We start from the raw sequence: 20,694 nt of genomic DNA, 5'->3' as shown, positions 1-20,694 counted from the left end.
GTGGACAGACGGGACAAATTTCACGGGGAATCGATAAGAACAAATTTTCATTATATTGCGATATTAAATTAATAACATTCACCATGACCTTATTGGGCTTGTATTCAGTCTGTTGTACATATACTTTCGTTGAACCTGTTATTTTACATGTTTTGTATGTGTGGATGCACGTTTCAGTTAAGATTTATGAGTGATAGATAATTCGTCAATAACTTTGGCAAATAAAAAATACCATATTTTAGTTTCAACATCAGGAAAGACAGGGTTGAACTTCACTTTCACACTTATTTTAGTGGCTCAATTTTCCCTATTTGAGAGTTTTTGTTGTAGTATATCGATTTCACCATGTGGCACCCCCAACTCTATAAGCTATACCAATCACCAGACAATGCCACAGGGCCAGGGGCATATCATCCAAAGCTACGATGAATTGTTACATTTTACTTTGGTTGAAATCAACATTTCCCACTTTCAAAGTTTTGGTTTGGAGACAGGGAACAGGGTTGGAGTTTTGATGTGAATAGAAAAATTTTGTTTGCTGAACATTAATATGCCACCATCTTTGATTGCCCCTTTGAGGTAGAATGCGCCTCAGGGACAGATATTTGGACTCTCAAACTTTTTCAATTCTTTTCTAATCTACCACTTGTAGGGGTTCATTTTAAAGCTCTTGGTGTAAGAAAACTTTGCACTGGCTTAGTTTTTCGAAAATCGAAAATTTTATTTTTTCTCTATAGAGTTAACACAAGGATGGCGGCCATTTTGAATTTCAAATATCTGTAAATCTTGGGTTATTTGTTTCTCTAGCTCCAAAATTTGCATGGTGAGCCAAAATTTTTATTCTTGATTTTGAAAGAGAATGGTTGAAAGATTCATTGAGGAAAGTTTGAGTCTTTCACTTTCATGTGGCACACTACTTTAATACCATTAAAGGGGGAAGGAACCCAAAATTGACAAAAAACTCAGACATGCTACAGTTTCATTTTACTTATGATAGAAATCAAAAGGACAGGTTTTAATCACATTGATATTATATATATTTATATAAGTGATGATTACACTAACGGCCATGAATGCAACCTAACATTCCATTACTCTGAAAAGATCTGATCACTGTAAAGAACTTGCCACAGATTTTCTTGAAAAAGACCGAGAACAACCACGAGGTCTTCAAAAATTATGTTGTACAGTTACTTCTGCCATCAATAATCAAATTCAAAAGGTTGCTTGTGTTCAATTAAAAAAATTCTGTACAGCTTTCTGGTGTCTTTGGTGAAACGGCCCAATTTGACCGAGACAAATCATTCACTTATACTGATACATTTAATTAGACTTCTTGTTTCAGCCCATATTCCAGGGACCTTGAATTCTCCACTGGTCACATTTCTATATTTTTAATTGCACTCTTGCTAATAATAAGCACACGAAAAGGTTACTTTGGGACTGGCTGCCAAGCGGCGCTGTTCAAGAAAGCAGTTGCGGGCATGACCTGAAGAGGGCGCCATTTACAATGGCTTCATATAACCGTCGATAAAGATGGACTTGAAATACCGTGCCATGTTCTGTGCATTAACCGACAGAAATGTCCGTCTTGTTCTGTCTACATCGTCTGTACACTTTACAACACTACAATTTTTTCATTGCTATGAAAGTCTACTTCAAAAGCGGAAATTTGTTCAGTTTTTTCATACAACCATTTAATTCCCCTGTACCTCATTGGTATGCCAAAACCATATTTTGAAAATCAATTACATTCTTCAACTTTGCACCATACATGGGTACTACATATGTGAAATCACGATTTTGGGTGATGAACTATTGAGTTAATTCTTTTTCGACCAATAGTCATTATAAGAATTCTATCTGGCGTGACCAAGAATTCGATATTGCTCTGTCTGCCTGCAAGAGTTACACAAATGACATAGATGCGATGGTTTCACTTGGGTTTAACCCTTTCACCACCATGGTTTGGCCCAATCCCATTGTTATCAATGGTAAGTGTGGACCTGTTTACAAGGAATTGGGCGTGAACAGGTAAATGAAATTATCAGATGTTTTAAACCTCAATGTTGACTGTCTGATACTTGTAACGTGATGGTCCAATTCTCTAACTCACAAATCACGTTGTTTTTTCGGATTAGAAAATGGAAAATGTAAATTCTATCTGTAATCTTTGCTGTTCATCAAAAGTCCATCAAATTTGGTCTAATGAGGCGATACTAAAATCAAGCATATTTTGACACTGTACAAATTATCAATGCCGTACACTTCTTTCTTCTTGAAAGTCATTCTCTACTTGCCTCTATTTTCAAATTACAACAGTTGAAATGCTCTGCCTTCAAATGAACAAATTTATGTTTTTGGATGTGAATTTTTTTACCCTGTGGCATACCTTGTAATCAAACTGTGTAATTTTACATGTTTTTGCTCATATTTTTGCTCATTTTTTAGAAAAGCAATCTTAAAGGCATGGCGTTTTTCACTGGAGAAAAATTGTATACAACAGCCATTTTCTGCTGTGTCAGTCACAAGCCAAAGACATGAAAGAGGTCTGGCTTGACAAATTTGGTGGCGATTGGTCACTGAACACATGACTTAATATTTGAATAATTTATGCAAGTCTCCCTAGCTCAGTCATAAATTGGTGTACTCTGTACAAGATTTTTTTTCACCAAACGTTTGATAGCACCCTTTGCGTTTTTTTGTTTCTTGAATAATTACGTTGTTCATTTGCCAACTTCCTTCTGTAAATGTTGAAGGAATTCGTAGTAGGACATCGAGGATTCAGATCTGTCTTCCACAAGATGACGAAGGAAGAGTACCCTTTGTCTGCTGTCCTCTCTGTGAAGTGAACGAAGGAAGCAAAAGTCAATTGTGAGAATTTCATTCGCCATGCAACAAACAAACTCTGTTTATATCACTGGGACATTACTTTCTTAATAGCATGCACAACTATGTTGGAAGAACCATGTGCAATGCTATTTTAGAGGAATGCAGGGATACCCAGAATGCACTGGTGGTACAATAAACTGATTGGTGATTTCATTAAAGGGCCAGTGGCTGTAACCTTTGATGATTTTTCAATAATTCTATTTTGTATGTCAACTACACTTTATGTTGAGGTACCACAATATTTGTACAACACGATGTACGAGGCCAAGCCGAGTACATTGTAGAGTGGAAAGTTTGCTTGAGTCCATTATGGGCCGGGAGGGGGTACATTATTGCCAATTTTTATAGGGGGTTTGGCAATGTCAGTGAATTTGTAGACATAGAAAACATCTGGGACCACAATACTGGATAATCATATACACTATCTGGTGGGATGTAGTCACAAAATTCACTGGTATTGACACAACTGTAATATAATTACATGTATGAGTAACCATCAGTGCGCATTCATCATTTAGTGTGGTGTAGCAGTTTTTCTTTTTTCATTTTATCAATGTCTTTATGTTTGTGCATTACACAACCGTTTGTTCGGAGTTGATTACTATACATTACTCACCTGATGACGGTTAGGGGAGCATGGAATGGTCTTTTGTCTTCTAAATACTGAATAAAATTGCGAAGTCTCTCCGAAGCAGCATTTTGCAGTTCGGGCAATTCATGCTGAAACGAAGGCAAGAACACAATTGTAAACAACTGCCAAATGATTTCACAATTTTTAATCTCTTTGTACGTGTAGACCAGTGACTCTTTGATGTGCTCTTAGTACAGGCATCATTTCAAAATTTAGGTATTATGCGTCTCGAAAGGTAAAAAATTAAATCTTTTGCTCAACATTCCTCAAGGAACATTCCAACCATTCTCTTTCAAAATAAAGAATAAAAATTAAGTGTCACCGCACAAATTTTGGTACTAGAGAAACAAATTTCCCGAGCTTTACCAATGTTTAAAATTCAAAATGGCCACCATCCCCATGTTAACTCTATGGAGATAAATAATTTTTGATTTTTGAAATACTAAGACTGTGAAAATTTTTCTTACACCAAGAGCTTTAACATGAGTCCCCAAAAGTGGTATATTAGAAAAGAATTGTATAAGTTTTAGAGACCAAGTATCTCTCCCTGACGCGTTTTCTACCGTAATAAGATCTTATGCAGTTTGAAAATCCAACCTGCACAGGCCTGGGTCAAGAATGTGCACGACAATTGCGATCGGATACTCACCACTTCTTCCGGTATTGATTGGAAATCTGGCAAATCTAGAACAGACTGTAGAAATTGAGGTGAGATGTCACGGTTGATGTATAAGTACAAAGCAGTGCCCTTGTCCAACAGGTAGGCACCATTCCTGTATAAATGCTCTGAAGACAGTGAGAGTATCGGAGGCTGGGGTATCGTAACATCATCATTGGATATGGCACCCTGTAGTAGTAATTAAGAAATCATACAGTTTAAAATAAACACCTCAAGCAACCCATGAAAATGTAGGCTGATGCATTTAAATCTAAAATATTATCTATTTATTTATGATTTAGTTTTCAAAGTGCTGTCGTGAAGACAAATACTATAGACCCTTTTCATAAGTCTAGCGCCCTACTGTGGCCACTATGAATTTGAAGTCAAAGCGAGGCCACTCGAGAAAACCCTCCAGCCCCTGCCCAGTGGCCTCCAGCCCCTACCAAGGGTTTTCCCAAGTGGCCTCGCTTTGACTTCAAATTCACAGTGGCGCTAGACTTATGAAAAGAGTTGATTGGTGGAACTTCCGAAGTACTAACACACATAAATGGTTAAATCCAACAACTTCATATGCATTAGAATGGTACCTGCAATTGCTGTAGAACTTGAAAATTTCAGATAATACAGACATCTCTACTTCCATACTGGGAGCAATTCTAGATTACAAATGTTTCTTTCTTTGCATAGACTGAAAAGATTTAAGCTATGCAGCTGTAGTGGACAGAAATTAGCAATGGTGGTAAAAGACTAACAGAAAAGTATTGACCACTTTGTGAACCATGTCATCTGTGAAATATCATCAGTAAATTTTCTCTTGTGAAACAGAAAACAATACTGTATAAACACACAAAGAAAAAAATGAAAGAATGGAGCAGATAGTTTTATATTGTAATGGAACTGAAGGCTGGGACATTTTGGTACTTACTTCGTCACTGAGTTCATGCACTGGATACAAGTCTGGGTGGAGTAAGAGCATGGCATAGGCCATGGGTTGATATTTGAATGAATCCATGGCAAACGTACGCTCATCCAGTCTGACAGAGCTACTCAACTTGAACGCAGTCTGCAAGAGTGAGAAGAGACGAGAATTGTCACGTCTTCAAATTTTCAGTCTGTACAGATACAAATCCTGTCTTACTTGACACATTAAGTGAATGCTCTATAACATGTATCAATGCTATACCTTCTGGTTATGTTGATAACAGCCCTCACCTAATGAGCATCGCTTTTAACCCTATCACCCCCTTCTCCCTGTTTAGAGGTCCAACTTTACTATAGTAAACAATGGGATTGGTTCAAGCCATGGTGGCGAAAGGGTTAAATCATAGCGACTAAAACAGTAATGTACCACATGTAATTGATCATTAACCCTTTCACCACCATGGTTTGGCCCAAACCCATTGTTATCAATGGGGAATGTGGACCTCTTTACTGGGAATTGGGGGTGAACAGGTTAATCTTCCTCCTCTCTATCAACAGATAACTGCCAATGGCTCTGCCTCTGTCTGACTTCTTGTTTGTCTTTCCATATCATGCTGTATTAATATTATGAACTTGTGATAGGCAGTGACTGATTTGAGCTATTGAAAATCAAGTTGAGAACTAGCATTACTCTTGTCAGACACATGACTACAACAAACTGACACATGAAACTACAAGCGGTATGCCAATATTGGTCTGATGAAATACGGCACTGCAGTAAATTCACCTGCTTTTGTGCTATATCTTTACTGACTTTTTTAAAAATAATGGACAAAAGTAAATTTTCACACTTACACTCTTGAGTAGAGCAAGGATATAGAGCGGTAACAGCCTGAGTGAGTTTGGACACATGAGAGCACCGGGAGCTTGACCGCTGGTGGACAGAAGTCCTTTGAATTGACTCATTGAATCTATACACACATTGACCAATGCATCTCTGGCATCTACAATGGTTGCCGTCAGGGTCCTGTCAACAGCTGGTGAACAAAAACAAAAGATATGTAAAGTTGCAGTTATGCCCAATTGAACTTACATTTAAAAGAAGTGCCGTATTAGCCACTCAACAGAGACAAATGAATGAACTGCAAGTGTTTGTCAAAAACACAAGGTTTGTATGGACATTGTGTATTCTTATATGATACGATGTTTGACAATTATTTGATGTTGAATGAGATTTTGGAGTGTAAGTAACACTTTTAGTGTTACACAGTCTTACAAGAATATTATCTGCATTGATGCATGCATGCTCGGTTGGCACCACAAATCAGCATGAAAATTTTCAACTTGTTTACTTCATATATTGAGTATATATTGAGTATGAAGTTAAGTGCATCTCTAGTCTGATTAAGAATCATGTTCGGAGCTGAATCCGTTTGGGGAATCCTGTTTTGTAAAGGTGCATTTTGTACACAGGCAAACTCACAACATACCCATTCTTGCCAGCAGTGCAACTATGGCTTGTTGGTCAGCGCCTGCATAAACCTCTGTCAGCTGATTGGTGACTGGTAAACACAATGTGTGGACACGAATGCGTCTCTCACCTGGAAATCACAACAAAAGTATAGTTGAGTCAGGTTTATTTTGTTGCACTTGAAATATGATCCATTACAGGTGCAGAGCACGAAATCTTGGATCCTAATAGAGCTTCTACAAGAAGAAATTTGCATTCATCCTTCAATAGTGAAATCTGTCAGTGGACAAAGTGATTGATTCAATAGTTACAAAAGCTATAATTATTCAATATTAATTTTTACACAAAACTCTAGAATTTTGTCAAAAATGATCAGAGGATTATGAGTTCAAAGATTTCATTGGATGTTATCATACTTGCTTAATGGGGATGGCGGTATCAAACTGCAAACAAGCTTGAATTTCCCATTTGCCCCTAAATGTTGGCGTCAAGGTCAAAGGTCAAATGCTGACCCTGTACCAAACTGTGAGGTGTGGCTGTGGAGGAGGTAGATGCCTTTCAAATTTGCTATTCTGAACACTATGTGAAGACTACAACTGGTTCATGACGATGGCATACGATTCAGATTTTCTCATGACTCAGATTTAAACTCATAAACTAGATGAAAAAAGTTGGTGATCAACAACGTTTAACTATTTCCAAAACTTTAAGAGATGGGGATGAGGCATACCTGACATGAAAATGTCTGCAAAAATACACACAGAGTGACTGAAGTGAACTTGGAAGACACCTACCCTTGCTACTTGTGTAGAGGAGCGCTGCTTGGAAGCAAGCCAGGGGCGAGTCGTTGAGTGAGTCTTCTAGGGACATTTGCATAGCAAAGCCGGCATCAGGGTTGATGTTCGGTAGCGACAGCAGATCCGTGGACCGCACAAAGAAGTTTCCGTGGAAGGTGTGAATGCTGAGACCTGAAATATCAACACAGAAATCACATGAGACTTGGTTTGATTTGCAGAAATGTTTGATGAGAAAATTGAGAAATATTGAAAAAATTGAGAAATTGAAATTGAGAAAATGAGAAAATTCACAGAAAATTATGTCAGTTGAAGGGCAATGTGTGAAGATATAAGTCATAATGCATACTTGCTGTAGAAAGATCAGGGTTATGATCACAAGTCATGGTTTTACAGTCACAGATTTTGTTGACAAGGTTTGTGTTCCTAAATGCTTTTTCAGACTGAAAACATGTCTTTGCATTAAGCTCCAATAAAATTCATTTACCCTGCCGGTATGTTTATACCTACATTTAAAAGCAAAATAATTAATAATGAAAAACACCCTGAAAGCAAACTGACTAGTACCATACCCTGAATGGTCATGTACCCCTTTTCTAAACCTGAGACATATGTATCAAGATTTTAACAGTTAATTTTCCTCTGGCACTAGATGAGGCAAAAGTTTAACCTTTTTCACTTTTGAGGTGTGTATTACCTTGAGAGGAAACCAGGTCAACAAGAATGCTTGTGACAAAGGGTAAATTTTATAACAACATTGGATGGAACTACCACTAAGCCTGTCGAAATTTGCCCGTGAAATATTTTCCATGGAAATTATGGTTATGAAATTAAATAGAACATTGCTAGGCAACAAAGTACCATTTCTTTTATCGAACACAGATCACTATGTGTTGAGTAAAAAGGCATGCAGAACAGATTGTGGCCTAGATTCATATGTTACAAGCACAAAAACCTATGACATGGCCCACCACTACTTAATTTAATATTATCTCCAACTGCAAGTAGGATGTACTGCAGCTTCTACCGATACTCTACAACAACTAATACCATAGAAATGTATGACTGGAATAAGAAGAGTTTCTAGGAATTTTTTATTTCACATGAATCAGTGACCAGTCTAGGGACCACCGGTCTAGAACAGTTTAAATGCACTATTAGCCCTTTTTTTTCTTTCATTTCCATGAACAGAGCTAGCTAGCAAGAACAGTCATATAATTTCATGTAATCAATAATGGGCAGGTAGAATCTAAAAGTGTCAGTGAAAGTGATTCTGGACTGCCACTATGACACAGACTGTGTCTCAGGGACAGATGTTTGGAATCTCAAACTTTTATAAAACTTTTTGGTCTTCCACTAGTGGGGTCTTATTTTAAAGGTTATGGAGTATAAAAAAATTTCAATCACTGATTATTGTGAACATTGGGAATTTCATTTTCCCCTCCTAGAATTAACACGGTGATGGCAGCCATTTTGATTTTCAAGTATCGGTAAATATTAAATAATTTGTTTCTCTTGTACCAAATTTTGCACGGTTTTTATTCTTCAAAAGGGAACCATTCATTGTTTCCTTACAGAAAGTTGTGTATGGGGGCAAAATCTTTGTTATCTTGTGCAATTTTTATTTTGTTCAGCAAAATGTGAAGAATTATCACGCAGATGGATATAACAGAGGCTCAAAGACAGTACTGAACAAGAATTCCATCACCAATTATTTAGTTTGTCCTAAATGACTAAATGAATACAGTGTATATAAATAGATGAGCAGTTCTGTGGGAAACACTGTCACCAAAGGTGAAGCCTGCCTATTTGTGAATACCATAACAAGATGTTTTCAACACAAAGTACTTGTATTGAAACAAGAAGAAAACATGAATAGGTACAAAGAGATTCTCTTCTCACTTAGACACACTCACCTTTGGTACATCTAATTCTCATGACAGCTTCAAATCCTATCTTTCTTGTCAGGTATCGCCTGAAGTCATTCTCAAACTTCTCAACTTCTGCCGGGGTTCTGATAGTGTGGAATGCTGGGTAATATTCCACGCAGCCACCAGAGTACTTGGATACACATGCTGATGAGTAGAGACAGAAAAAGTTCAAAATAATTTCAAGTTTCTGTTCCACCGAACCAAAAAAATCACAATTATGAGCTATTTGTTACTGACTTTGGTACGGTGTGCCTGACTGTGATGGAATTTTGGACCAATCAGCATACACAGTAGTTGAAAATTTATCTCAGGTCATTACGTGAAAGCAACACTTCTTCACATTGTGTCTTAATTTTTTGTTAACAGTGATGACTAAAATGCAATGTCTTCAAGTTGTTTAGGACAGATGAAAATATCAGATTTATGGAGAACATACATTCATTTTTGTACATATCTGAGAAAAGTCGGGTGAAAAAAGCAGCAATAGCCATTAAAAGTCAATACAAACTTGCAATTCTTCATCAACAACAAGATAACCTTTTGGTTGAGTATTACATACAAGTCTTACAATTTGCACATATATAGTTTGTGTATCTACCCATTCTTCTCCTTTACAACCATTCAAATCAGGAATTTTTTTCTGGAAAAGTGGGTCTCCATTGAGAGGAATGCAGGCTGTAAGAGTGGCAAGGGTGATCAGCATATGCTGAAAATCATTTCACAAGACAGTCTCCAAAACAAACACCTACACAGTCTCAGAGGGCTTGTTTCTATACTTACATAGTGACGCAATGTCTACATAGTTGTTGGCAAATATGAAGAGATCTACAGCAATCTGCTGCGCTGAAAAATCCAGAGACATTTTCTTGTAGAAGTCAGTGGCTGGACCAAGATTGGGTACGTCTTTGACGTTTGCCCTCTGGCCCAAGTCTTCCCTGGATTTCAATGCCCCTGGTCCTATTGATGGCAGGCATGCTTGAAAGACCGTTACTCTCCCACCTATTGGTGACTGTGAGAATATGATAATAGGCAGTCAGTGTAATTGAACTGTATCCATTGATAGGCTACTGCTACCCTTACACCACCACACTTTGGACAAATCACTTTGTTCTTAGAGGTGGAGCTGGACTTTTACACATAAATGGGGAACAGTTAAGGCGATAGATTTTATCTTTGTGGCATCTGACAAAGAAATAATCAAGGATACAGCATTTCCATTCAGATATTGTAAAAGTTAAAAGGAAAATGCAATGATGTGACAAGAAAAAAAAATGTACTGTAACAGTATTATTATTCACTGGAATTTAATTTAACTATTTTAACTATTTTAGATGACATATAAAATCTGCTGAATTAAATCTCAAATATGATAAACAACAGTATATTCTATTGCTTTTTGAGCAAAATATGTGATTATATATCTCAGTGGAAATGTCTAAAGAATGGGGAATGTTAGTGGCTTTACTGTACCCTATAATTGTGTGTGGCAGATTAATATAACTTACCATGAGTTTCAATGCTGCCTGTAGTGCAGGGCCTAGTGCACTCTGTGTTTCTTTATTGCCACTGAAAAGGCTTGGCAATTGATTCAACAGCTCTTGAATTAACTGAGAAGAAAGAAATTAGCAAAGAAATTCCCGTAATTATAAAAATAGTACCAAAATGCCTGCTGATCAATACTTAAGCATTCAAAAATGAATTTCCTTTGATCAAATTTGGATAGGTGAAATAGTGAAAACGACATCGCTGCTCATCATACATGTATGATATTATGCATTCTTAATAAGAATCGTAATGGCACACAGGAATGTACACTGCACTTATTCTCTAAGGTCTATCAAATGAACATCTTTAATCGGTTCTAAATTTCTTGTATCACCAATTTACTGAACAATGTGGACACCAAATACATGAACTTTGATACTGATATTACGGTTTAAATGACAGACCGTCTTTTGTCCAACCCCTTGGGTACATTTTTATTTACACGAGAATGCATCACATCTCCATCAGATGTACCATGATTATTCAACATGCAATACAAAAGGAAGTACATAGAAAATACAATAATGATGACACTCACTTCTTTACTTTCTTGAAGATTTACTAAAAGATCATTTGGACAAGGTAAGAAGATATCTGAAAAGCACAAAAAGACATTGAATACAAGTCATTGACAATGACATAGTCCCCACTTGTAATAGGAGTATTAGTCTTGATGGGGCAGGGAAATGTGGTCATTAACAAGTATGACTGGAGTGTATATGTTCAGATGAATGGGCACATAGGACTATGTCATTGTTCCAAATTTGAAACAAGAGGCATGTCTAATTTATGGTTCTATATCGGGAAAAAAGATCAGACCTCTAGCTGTATTGGTCAGCCAGAAATACATATGCGCACAATAAATGAGGTACAAGATGTTACATCTTAAGGTCTATTATCCTATCAAAATTGAAGCGTAAAGAACTTGTGGTTACTGAGTTATGCATATATATGCATAATCAAGGTCAAAGGTCATCAAGGTCACGTGACATTTTGAAAAAAAAATTGCATTGCTAATTAATCCATATATGCCAAAATTCAGACCTCAAGCTCTATTGGCTTGCCCACAATTATATATGTACATAATTAATGAGGTAAAGCATGTGTTGTCATAAGGTCTCCCATCCTACTAAATGTAAAGGACATAGCACTTGTGATTACTTATTTTTGACATAATCATGTATTTTAGGTAAAAGGTTATCGAGGTCACATGACATTTTGTCAAACAATGTCTATCCTTTAGTCTATCCCTAAATACCAAAAATCATACATCTAGCTCTATTGGCTCGCTCAAAATTAGATATCCACATAATTAATGAGGTACAATATGTGGCGTCATAAGGTGTCCCATCATACCAAATATGAAGGGTGTAGCACTTGTGGTTCCTGAGTTATGGACAATTATGTATATATGAGGTCAAAGGTCACTGAGGTCACGTGACATTTTGTAAAAAATATTGTCTTGATAAGTTATCCCTATATACCATAAATCAGACATCTAGCTCTATTGGCTCGCTCAAAATTAGATATGCACATAATTAATGAGGTACAATATGTGGCGTCATAAGGTGTCCCATCATAACATATATGAAGGGTGTAGCACTTGTGGCTACTGAGTTATGCACGAATATGTATATTTGAGGTCAAAGGTCACTGAGGTCACATGACATTTTTTAAAAAAAATTGTATTGCTAAGTTATCCCTATATACCAAAAATCAGACCTCTAGGTCTATTGGCTCGCTCAAAATTAGATATATGCATAATTAATGAGGTACAATATGTGGCTTCATAAGGTGTCCCATCATACCAAATATGAAGGAGGTAGCATTTGTGGTTACTGAGTTACGGACAAATATGTATATTTGAGGTCAAAGGTCATTGAGGTCACGTGACATCTTGTCAAAAAAATTGTATTGCTAAGTTATCCCTATATACCAAAAATCAGACCTCTAGCTCTATTGGCTCGCTCAAAATTAGATAGGTGCATAATTAATGAGGTACAATATGTGGCGTCATGTCCCATCATACAAAATATGAAGAGTGTAGCACTTGTGGTTACTGAGTTACTGACAAATATATATATTTGAGGTCAAAGGTCATTGAGGTCACGTGACATTTTGTCAAAAAAATTGTATTGCTAAGTTATCCCTACATACCAAAAATCAGACCTTTGGCTCTATTGGCATGCTCAAAATTAGATATGCACATAATTAATGAGGTACAATATGTGGCGTCATAAGGTGTCCCATCATACCAACTATGAAGGGTGTAGCATTTGTGGTTACTGTGTTATGGACAAATATGTATATTTGAGGTCAAAGGTCACCAAGGTCACGTGACACTTTGTCAAAAAAATGTATTGCTAAGTTATCCCTATATACCAAAAATCAGACCTCTAGGTGTATTGGCTCGCTCAAAATTAGATATGCGCGTAATTAATGAGGTACAATATGTGGCATCATAAGGTGTCCCATAATACCATATATGAAGGGTGTAGCACTTGTGGTTACTGAGTTATGGACAAATATGTATATTTGAGGTCAAAGGTCACCGAAGTCACGTGACATTTTGTCAAAAAAATTGTATTGCTAAGTTATCCCTATATACCAAAAATCAGACCTCTAGCTCTATTGGCTCGCTCAAAATTAGATAGGTGCATAATTAATGAGGTACAATATGTGGCGTCATATCCCATCATACCAAATATGAAGAGTGTAGCACTTGTGGTTACTGAGTTATTGCACAAATATGTATATTTGAGGTCAAAGGTCATTGAGGTCATGTGACATTTTGTAAAAAAAATTGTATTGCTAAGTTATCCCTACATACCAAAAATCAGACCTCTGGCTCTATTGGCTCACTCAAAATTAGATAAGCACATAATTAATGAGGTACATATGTGGCGTCCATAAGTGTCCCATCATAACAAATATTAAGGTTGTAGCACTTTTGTTACGAGTTATGGACAAAGATATGTGTATCGGTTGGGTTTATGAGTTATGGACAAATATGTATATTTGAGGTCAAAGGTCACCAAGGTCACATGACACTTTGTCAAAAAATTGTAGTGCTAAGTTATCCATATATACCAAAAATCAGACCTCTAAGTCTATTGGCTTGTTGCTCAAAATTAGATAGGTGCATAATTAATGTGAGGTACAATATGTGGCGTCATAGGGTGTCCCATCATACCATATACGAAAGGTTTAGCACTTGTGGTTACTGAGTTACGGACAAATATGTATATTCAAGGTCAAAGGTCACCAAGGTCACGTGACATTTTGTCAAAGTGTCTGAGATATCTGTGTGAACGGATGGACTCACGGACGGACATGACCCAATCTATAAGCCCCCTGGACTTTATCTGTGGGCACTAAAAACTGTGTCACTGCATCCTTTTGCAATATGAATACGATGAGAAACTAAATTTTTATTTTTCTTGGCCATATACATGGGAGTCTATGGACTGCCTTATACATGGGTGTCTATGGACTGCCTTATACATGGGAGTCTATGGACTGCCTTATACATGGGAGTCTATGGACTGCCTTATACATGGGAGTCTATGGAGACTGCCTTATACATGGGAGTCTATGGAGGTGAAAACTAAAAGTCCTCTACCACGGCCAAATTTGATCGCATTGTGAAACAAATCGACGTGCATCTGTATGAGGTAGGTTACTATCCTTGTACCAAGTTTGAACGAAATCGCTCCAGGCGTCTCTGAGATATCTGGGTGAACGGACGGACGCACAGACGCACGCACGCACACACGGATGCACGCACGGACGCACGGACATGACAAACCTATAAGTCCCCCGGACGGTGTCCGTGGGGACTAATAAAGATAAGTTTATGATGGATAACTTTGCATAGCTAGTCTTTGAAAACTGTTGGCAATTTGATTGTTGTATCCCTATGCCTACATAGACACATAGTACTTATCATACTTGTTGAGAAAAACATCAGGGGTCATCGTGCAAATTTTGGTACTAGAGAAATAAATTACCTAACATTTATCGATATTTGAAATTCAAAATGGCTGCAATCCCTGTGTTAACTCAATGGGGAAAAATAAACATTTTGATTTTCGAAAAATGAAGACAGTGAAATTTTTTCTTACTCCAAGAACTTTAAAATGAGCCCCCACTAATGGTAGATCAGAAAAGAATTGTAAAATTTTGAGAGTCTGAATATCTGTCCCCAATATACAAGGCACAATATACTTTTACAAAGCAGTCTGATGAAATTATCATTTGCATACCTTCTAAATCCGAAACAACCATCATTGACGGCCTTGAAAGTCCCTCTTGCAAATTATAGAAATGTAAAGTACTATCAAATGTTATGAACCCTATCATGGTGCGAGCATCGCCGGGTAATTTGTCAAGCTCATCTAGTAACATCTGACATGCAACAGACAAGTAGCCAGACTCCACTGCACTGAAACACACATCAAACATAAACAAGTACGTCGCTGGTTGGGGTGGTCGGAGCTGAAATCAAAAATGGACAGAAAAAGTAGTTATTTCAATTGTAACGTTTAGAGAATGCATTTTCTTTGTATACCTGGATACAGTACAGCTGTTTCTAATCCATTGTCCATTGCTGTACTGATAAAATAGTACAGAACACACTAAAGTATTTTCTTGATATTGGGGAGGACAGGCGAGTGTTTTTGTAGCAAACTAGAATAAAACTTCCTTGTGTTCTCTACTATACTGTTTCTCATCAGAACAGCATGGCACAATTGAGGTAGCAAAGTTGGACACGATAGCAATATATGCAGACTAACTGTTTTGATAAAAAGTATGGTATTTAACGCTGACAATTTTTTTCAGTATAAGACAATATTTCACAGATTTTTCCGAACATCTTGATCAAAAACTGTAGCCAATGAAAAGTTACATCCGTTTGGTACAAAATTATAATACAAATTACAAAAAAAATTCACAAAAATTGGTAAAACGTTCCATTAAAATTTTGGAGGGAGATTTACAGCACTCAAAGGGTAAATGACTGTACATTGTGAAAGATGGTTCTTTGCAAGAAAAGAGGTTTCTTGTGAATTTAAAAAAAAAAAAATTATTCTTTAATATTAATCCATTCATCCACATATATTAGATCACACATAATCTCACACTTCCTACTCATGAATGATCTGAAATGCTCACCATATATTCTGAGGGCGCTATAAATTCTATTGTTGCTGATTTGATTTCTGGCCTCCTCTGTGGCTCACCGTATGTCCTGGTCACTGGGTCAAAGTTGAATTCTTCTGGTACTATTGAAAAACATCGAGAGAAAAAACAAAAAAACATGCTGGAATATTCGCTTGGTATGAAATGTGATGGCAATATCTTGGTGAAAAAATGGAAGCCCATCTTTATAAGAAATGATTTGGCAAAAGGGACTCCCTAAATTATTTTTTTTGGTGGAAGTTGAATATACTACCAGCATCTCACTCTGATTCACTAAAGCAGCGGAACTGCCATGATATTATTATAATGAGCCAAGTATGTAAGAGATAATATACAAATACCTAGATGATATACACAGACTGCCAGACTGACCTGTTGTTAAAGCTATTTTAATCAACCACAGCAGCCTATCTTGCTTTTTGTGCAAAAAACTCAGATATTGCAATAAGGTTAACTTTACTAATGGAGTAGGCCGAATTCACTTGATTTTGGTTTTTGAGTCAACATTGATTTTAGAAGTGGCTTGAAAATAGATAGAATATTTGAAACTGTTCAAAGGTACAGATTGATGTACTTACGGTCATTAACCCTGTAACAAAGATTGCATTTCCATCTTCTGTGGTCTATAAAACTTACAAAAGGATTGATATACGTCCTACACGATCTACACCTCACAATGACGCTAGATTGAATAACTGGTAAATGCTGTAAGAAAAGACAATTATAATACAAATTATATCAACGCCATGCAATCTACTTCTGCAGAAAGTCAAACAGCATTGGAGGCAAAAACACTGCAGAAATTGTTAATCCCCTTTTTCTATACGTTGAATGTCATTATGCATAGGTCAAACACTGTCAAGAAACGCCTGCTGCATGAAGAAAATATTATTGCATTGTTTCTGCTGAGGGCATGCAAGAGCATAGTTTTGGTGGGAAAATATACTGATAATAAATCAACGTCAATATTGTTGTCCAGAGTCAATTTCACAATTACTCATTGTGCACTTGGTGGGCCAGACTACACAAAGTTTGCCATATACTTCACAAGGCAAGGTCCCATTATGAAAAATATTTATGTATACGGGATGACCTTTCAAGGATGCAGTCACTGGTGTATTATTGTGGCATACTCAGAATGAAAAATCACTTACTGTTAAGTCTTTAAAAGGATGAATTAAAACTCCTAAGGGTAGCTTTGATTTGTTGAGAAGTTGTTGAGTTTGCGGTATTGATGTTAACGTTGACCTGAAAACACTGTCAGACAAAGAGAGAAAAGCAATTGAATAGGTATACCATGAATAGGTTATATTGGGAAATATATGCAAAACATGGATCTGAGAGCATATATTTCTACAAAAATTTCAACTTTGAAATTCTGGTTTAGGCCACTTAAAGAAAGTTCTTTGTTTGTCATCCTTGGATTTTTGAAAACCTACCACCCAGCCAGGGTAAAAAAACAAACACAAACAAAAACTGCAAGTGTACTGACATAACCTCAGTATTAATTTGGTTTCTGTTAGAAAAATAATAATTTTATTTGTAACAGTGTTAACATTGTGTTTGTTTTCTTCATTTTCTCTGAAAACCTAGGAGTGCGCAGACGGCAAACAAAGAATTTTATTTAACGTGCCTTATCTAAATTCACTCATAACAAAGCACGAATGCTCAAATTATCACAAGGGAGACACATATATGTCCATGACTCATATGTATGCCAATTGTTTATCCTATATTTGTACTTTCTATGATGTATTCATACTTTCTTTCATAAAGTATAAATTCAAAACATATACCAATAGGCATGCACATCAACACTCATCCTAGTTTCATATAGCAATATGAACTTTCATGAATGTACTCTAAGGATGACCAGCCAACTCTCTGTGATTTCTGTTTCAGAGTTTCACATCCTAGTCATGGATTCTCAAGACAAACTGACTCACTTTATCCTCTCAACCTGTACACACAGCCCTGTATGAAATCCCTCTGATCAGTATGTCAATGCACTTTATATTGTACTGAGTCAACACTGATAACAACCATCATGCAATCTAGCACTAGTTGGGTTACCCTTGTACTGACCCTTGTACCCCTATAGTTCAAAGGTTAAAGGTCAACTTACTCAGGACTGCACATTAATTTCTTGTATTCTGAACTTAGGTTTGGTTTGGGAGGGTCTACAGGAGTTGGCGGTAGTATTTTCCTATTTTGTAGTAGATTAAAGGGCCTGGTATCACCGTGCTGTATGTTCAGCTTGCCAATGCTACTGGATAAATTGTTTTCATACTGGTTGTGTGGTTGTGAGTACGGCTGAGCATTCATCTGTCCCTGCAACATGAAAAGAAAAAAGGCCTCTGTGAGAAATTTGTTCGATGAAACTTTCAATGAGTAAACATGATTAGAACACCTTTCAGAGAGCTCTTCAAAGTTGTACCATTTTGAACCACGACATCTGTCAATCTTAAGTCCTGATTTTTTTTAAGCGAACTGAAATGTAAATTTACCATACAAAAGAGGAAACACTCTGTGAGATGTACATGAAAAGAAATTATGGGCCTAGTTCTCTAGTGTCTACTCTGTGTAAATTATGAAACTGAAAATGCTTTAGTACACAGTTATTCATTTCTAGGATTCTTTGACAAACAATTTTACATACAAATACATTGCAATGGCATTCACAAGAAGACTTTTACATACCATCAATTTACAGTTATGCCCTCTTGTTAGTCTTTGTCCATTATATTTTATATTTTATTCAAAGTGACACATAAGCCCGCTTGACTTTGAGTTTGTGTATCTTGTGGACGTATTTATAAACCAGAATGATTTTTGGATATCTTCACTTCACATTAATAAACTTAACTTATCGCAGGGGCTGTATTACTGACATACTTGGGATATCAATTCATAGCAGAGATGTGCTAGGTGGTTCACTGCTACAAGAATGTACTTGATGAGATTTCATTGGCTGTCAAGTGGTTCGATGCCTTCAGCCTCAAGACATGTAATGCGATCAAAACTTTAAAAATGAACTTTGTTTATTCAACAATGGTTGAGAATCAACACTTTTTGGACTTACCGGCCTTGGTTGGTTGAAGGTATCATTTAGTACTCCTGATGCTGGCCCTGTCTGGCCACCCTGTTGTCTGGGCATGTGAGCCCCTGGCCCTGGAGGACCCGTTGGCGGCCCACTCATATTTGACGCCATTGGATACTGTGGGTATGTCCGCTTTGCTGTGATGTTGGCTGTTCTGTTACCTTGCATGTCCTGAGAGCTTGGGATGGGTGGTCCCGAGATGGGACTTCCTTGTGGTGGACCAGTCATGGCTGTTGGAGGGCCGGTAGGTGGGCCGGTTGGTGGTCCAGAAGGAGGGCCTGTTGGTGGTCCCACTGGTGGGCCTGTTAGTGTTCCAGTCGGAGGACCTGTAGGTGGTCCAGATGGAGGTCCCATGGGGGGACCAGTTGGAGGGCCTGTCTGGAATCCTTGCTGGCCACCCTGCAGACCGGTTGGAGGTCCTGCAGGAGGACCACTCTGGGATCCATGTTGAGGAGGTGGCTGATATCCCGTTGGAAATCCCTGCCTGGGACTCGTCTGAGGACTCGGGTAGTTTCCTGCTGGTGAGAGACTGGTTGGGGGACCTGGTGGAGTACCAGGTGTGAGATGACCGCTGCGCTGTCCTGGTGGTACAAGGTTTGGCCCTGTTGAAAGCAGAATCAGACGACATTTTGTGATTAATACCTCAAAACAAACAAACAAACAATCTGTCAATTTCTATATGAATATCAATTTCATGCAAGTTGTTTGTGACTTCCTGATGATGCGATGCTTTGCTCTTAAATGTCATGGAAAATTTGTTTCTCTGTATTATTGGTGATTTAAATGAAGGACTGGAGGTAGAATGCATCTTAGGGACAGATAGTCAGATTCTCAAACTATTAAAATATTCTTTTAGCCTACTACTTGTGTGGGCTCATTTTGAAGCTTACAGAATAAATAGTTTTCACAGGCTTAGTTTTGTGAAAATCAGGCATTTTCTTTTCTCCAATAGAGATGACACAGGGATGGCCGCCATTTTGAATTTCAAATATCAGTAAATATTGAGTGATTTGTTCCTTTGGTATCAAACTTTGCATGGCAGCCCCCAATTTTTATTCTTGATTTTGAAAGAAAATAGTTGAAAGTTTGCCTGAGGACAGTGTGAGCAAAACATTCAGCCTTTCATTTTGGAGGAGCGCACTAGATTGAAAAATCTCTACACTGCATGTACACTTGAATCTAGTGAACAATTTTGCTAGGACTTAGAAGCGATGGATCAATCATAGATTTTGATGTCACGGGCAAGGAAAGACAGATACATTGTATTGTTAGGATATCAACAAAATTTGTATTCAAAAGAGCATGACCGACCTAGCATTGGATTATAAGGGGTTCCACCTTCCAAGGCGTCAATGCGACCCATGGGTACGGGTGACGGAGCTGCTGATGATCTAGCTGATGGTGGATCTGCAGAAAAGAACAAATCCTAGATGAGTGCCTTAAGTAGGAACACACTGAAACACACACTATAATCAAGCACAGGCTGTCACAAGTTGCCATACAGAGGACATGCAGCAACCATCATCTGAAGTCTTTCACCCTACTT

At 37.4% G+C, this 20,694-nt stretch overlaps 1 protein-coding gene across 4 annotated transcripts in view; it reads right to left on the bottom strand.

Moving 5' to 3' along the window:
* Positions 1–977: 977 nt before the first annotated feature.
* LOC139122760 (protein transport protein Sec24A-like) overlaps positions 978–20,694 on the bottom strand; it is a 40,493-nt gene continuing 20,776 nt past the window's right edge. For all 4 annotated transcript variants that reach the window (XM_070688459.1, XM_070688461.1, XM_070688462.1 and 1 more), the window contains 18 exons: positions 20,460–20,555; positions 19,131–19,750; positions 18,174–18,379; positions 17,203–17,305; positions 16,627–16,753; positions 16,022–16,131; positions 15,112–15,343; positions 11,385–11,440; positions 10,807–10,908; positions 10,082–10,310; positions 9,287–9,445; positions 7,371–7,544; positions 6,596–6,706; positions 5,961–6,142; positions 5,110–5,247; positions 4,173–4,370; positions 3,509–3,612; positions 978–2,841 (listed from right to left, as the gene is read on the bottom strand). In XM_070688459.1, the coding sequence (XP_070544560.1) occupies positions 2,727–2,841; positions 3,509–3,612; positions 4,173–4,370; positions 5,110–5,247; positions 5,961–6,142; positions 6,596–6,706; positions 7,371–7,544; positions 9,287–9,445; positions 10,082–10,310; positions 10,807–10,908; positions 11,385–11,440; positions 15,112–15,343; positions 16,022–16,131; positions 16,627–16,753; positions 17,203–17,305; positions 18,174–18,379; positions 19,131–19,750; positions 20,460–20,555 (3,062 nt within the window). In that variant the 3' untranslated portion in view covers positions 978–2,726. The remainder of the gene's footprint in view (positions 2,842–3,508; positions 3,613–4,172; positions 4,371–5,109; positions 5,248–5,960; positions 6,143–6,595; positions 6,707–7,370; positions 7,545–9,286; positions 9,446–10,081; positions 10,311–10,806; positions 10,909–11,384; positions 11,441–15,111; positions 15,344–16,021; positions 16,132–16,626; positions 16,754–17,202; positions 17,306–18,173; positions 18,380–19,130; positions 19,751–20,459; positions 20,556–20,694) is intronic.

The sequence above is a fragment of the Ptychodera flava genome, chromosome 22 (genome assembly GCF_041260155.1).
Source record: "Ptychodera flava strain L36383 chromosome 22, AS_Pfla_20210202, whole genome shotgun sequence".
Taxonomy (NCBI): Eukaryota; Metazoa; Hemichordata; class Enteropneusta; family Ptychoderidae; genus Ptychodera; species Ptychodera flava.
This window is presented reverse-complemented; position numbering and strand designations above follow the sequence as displayed.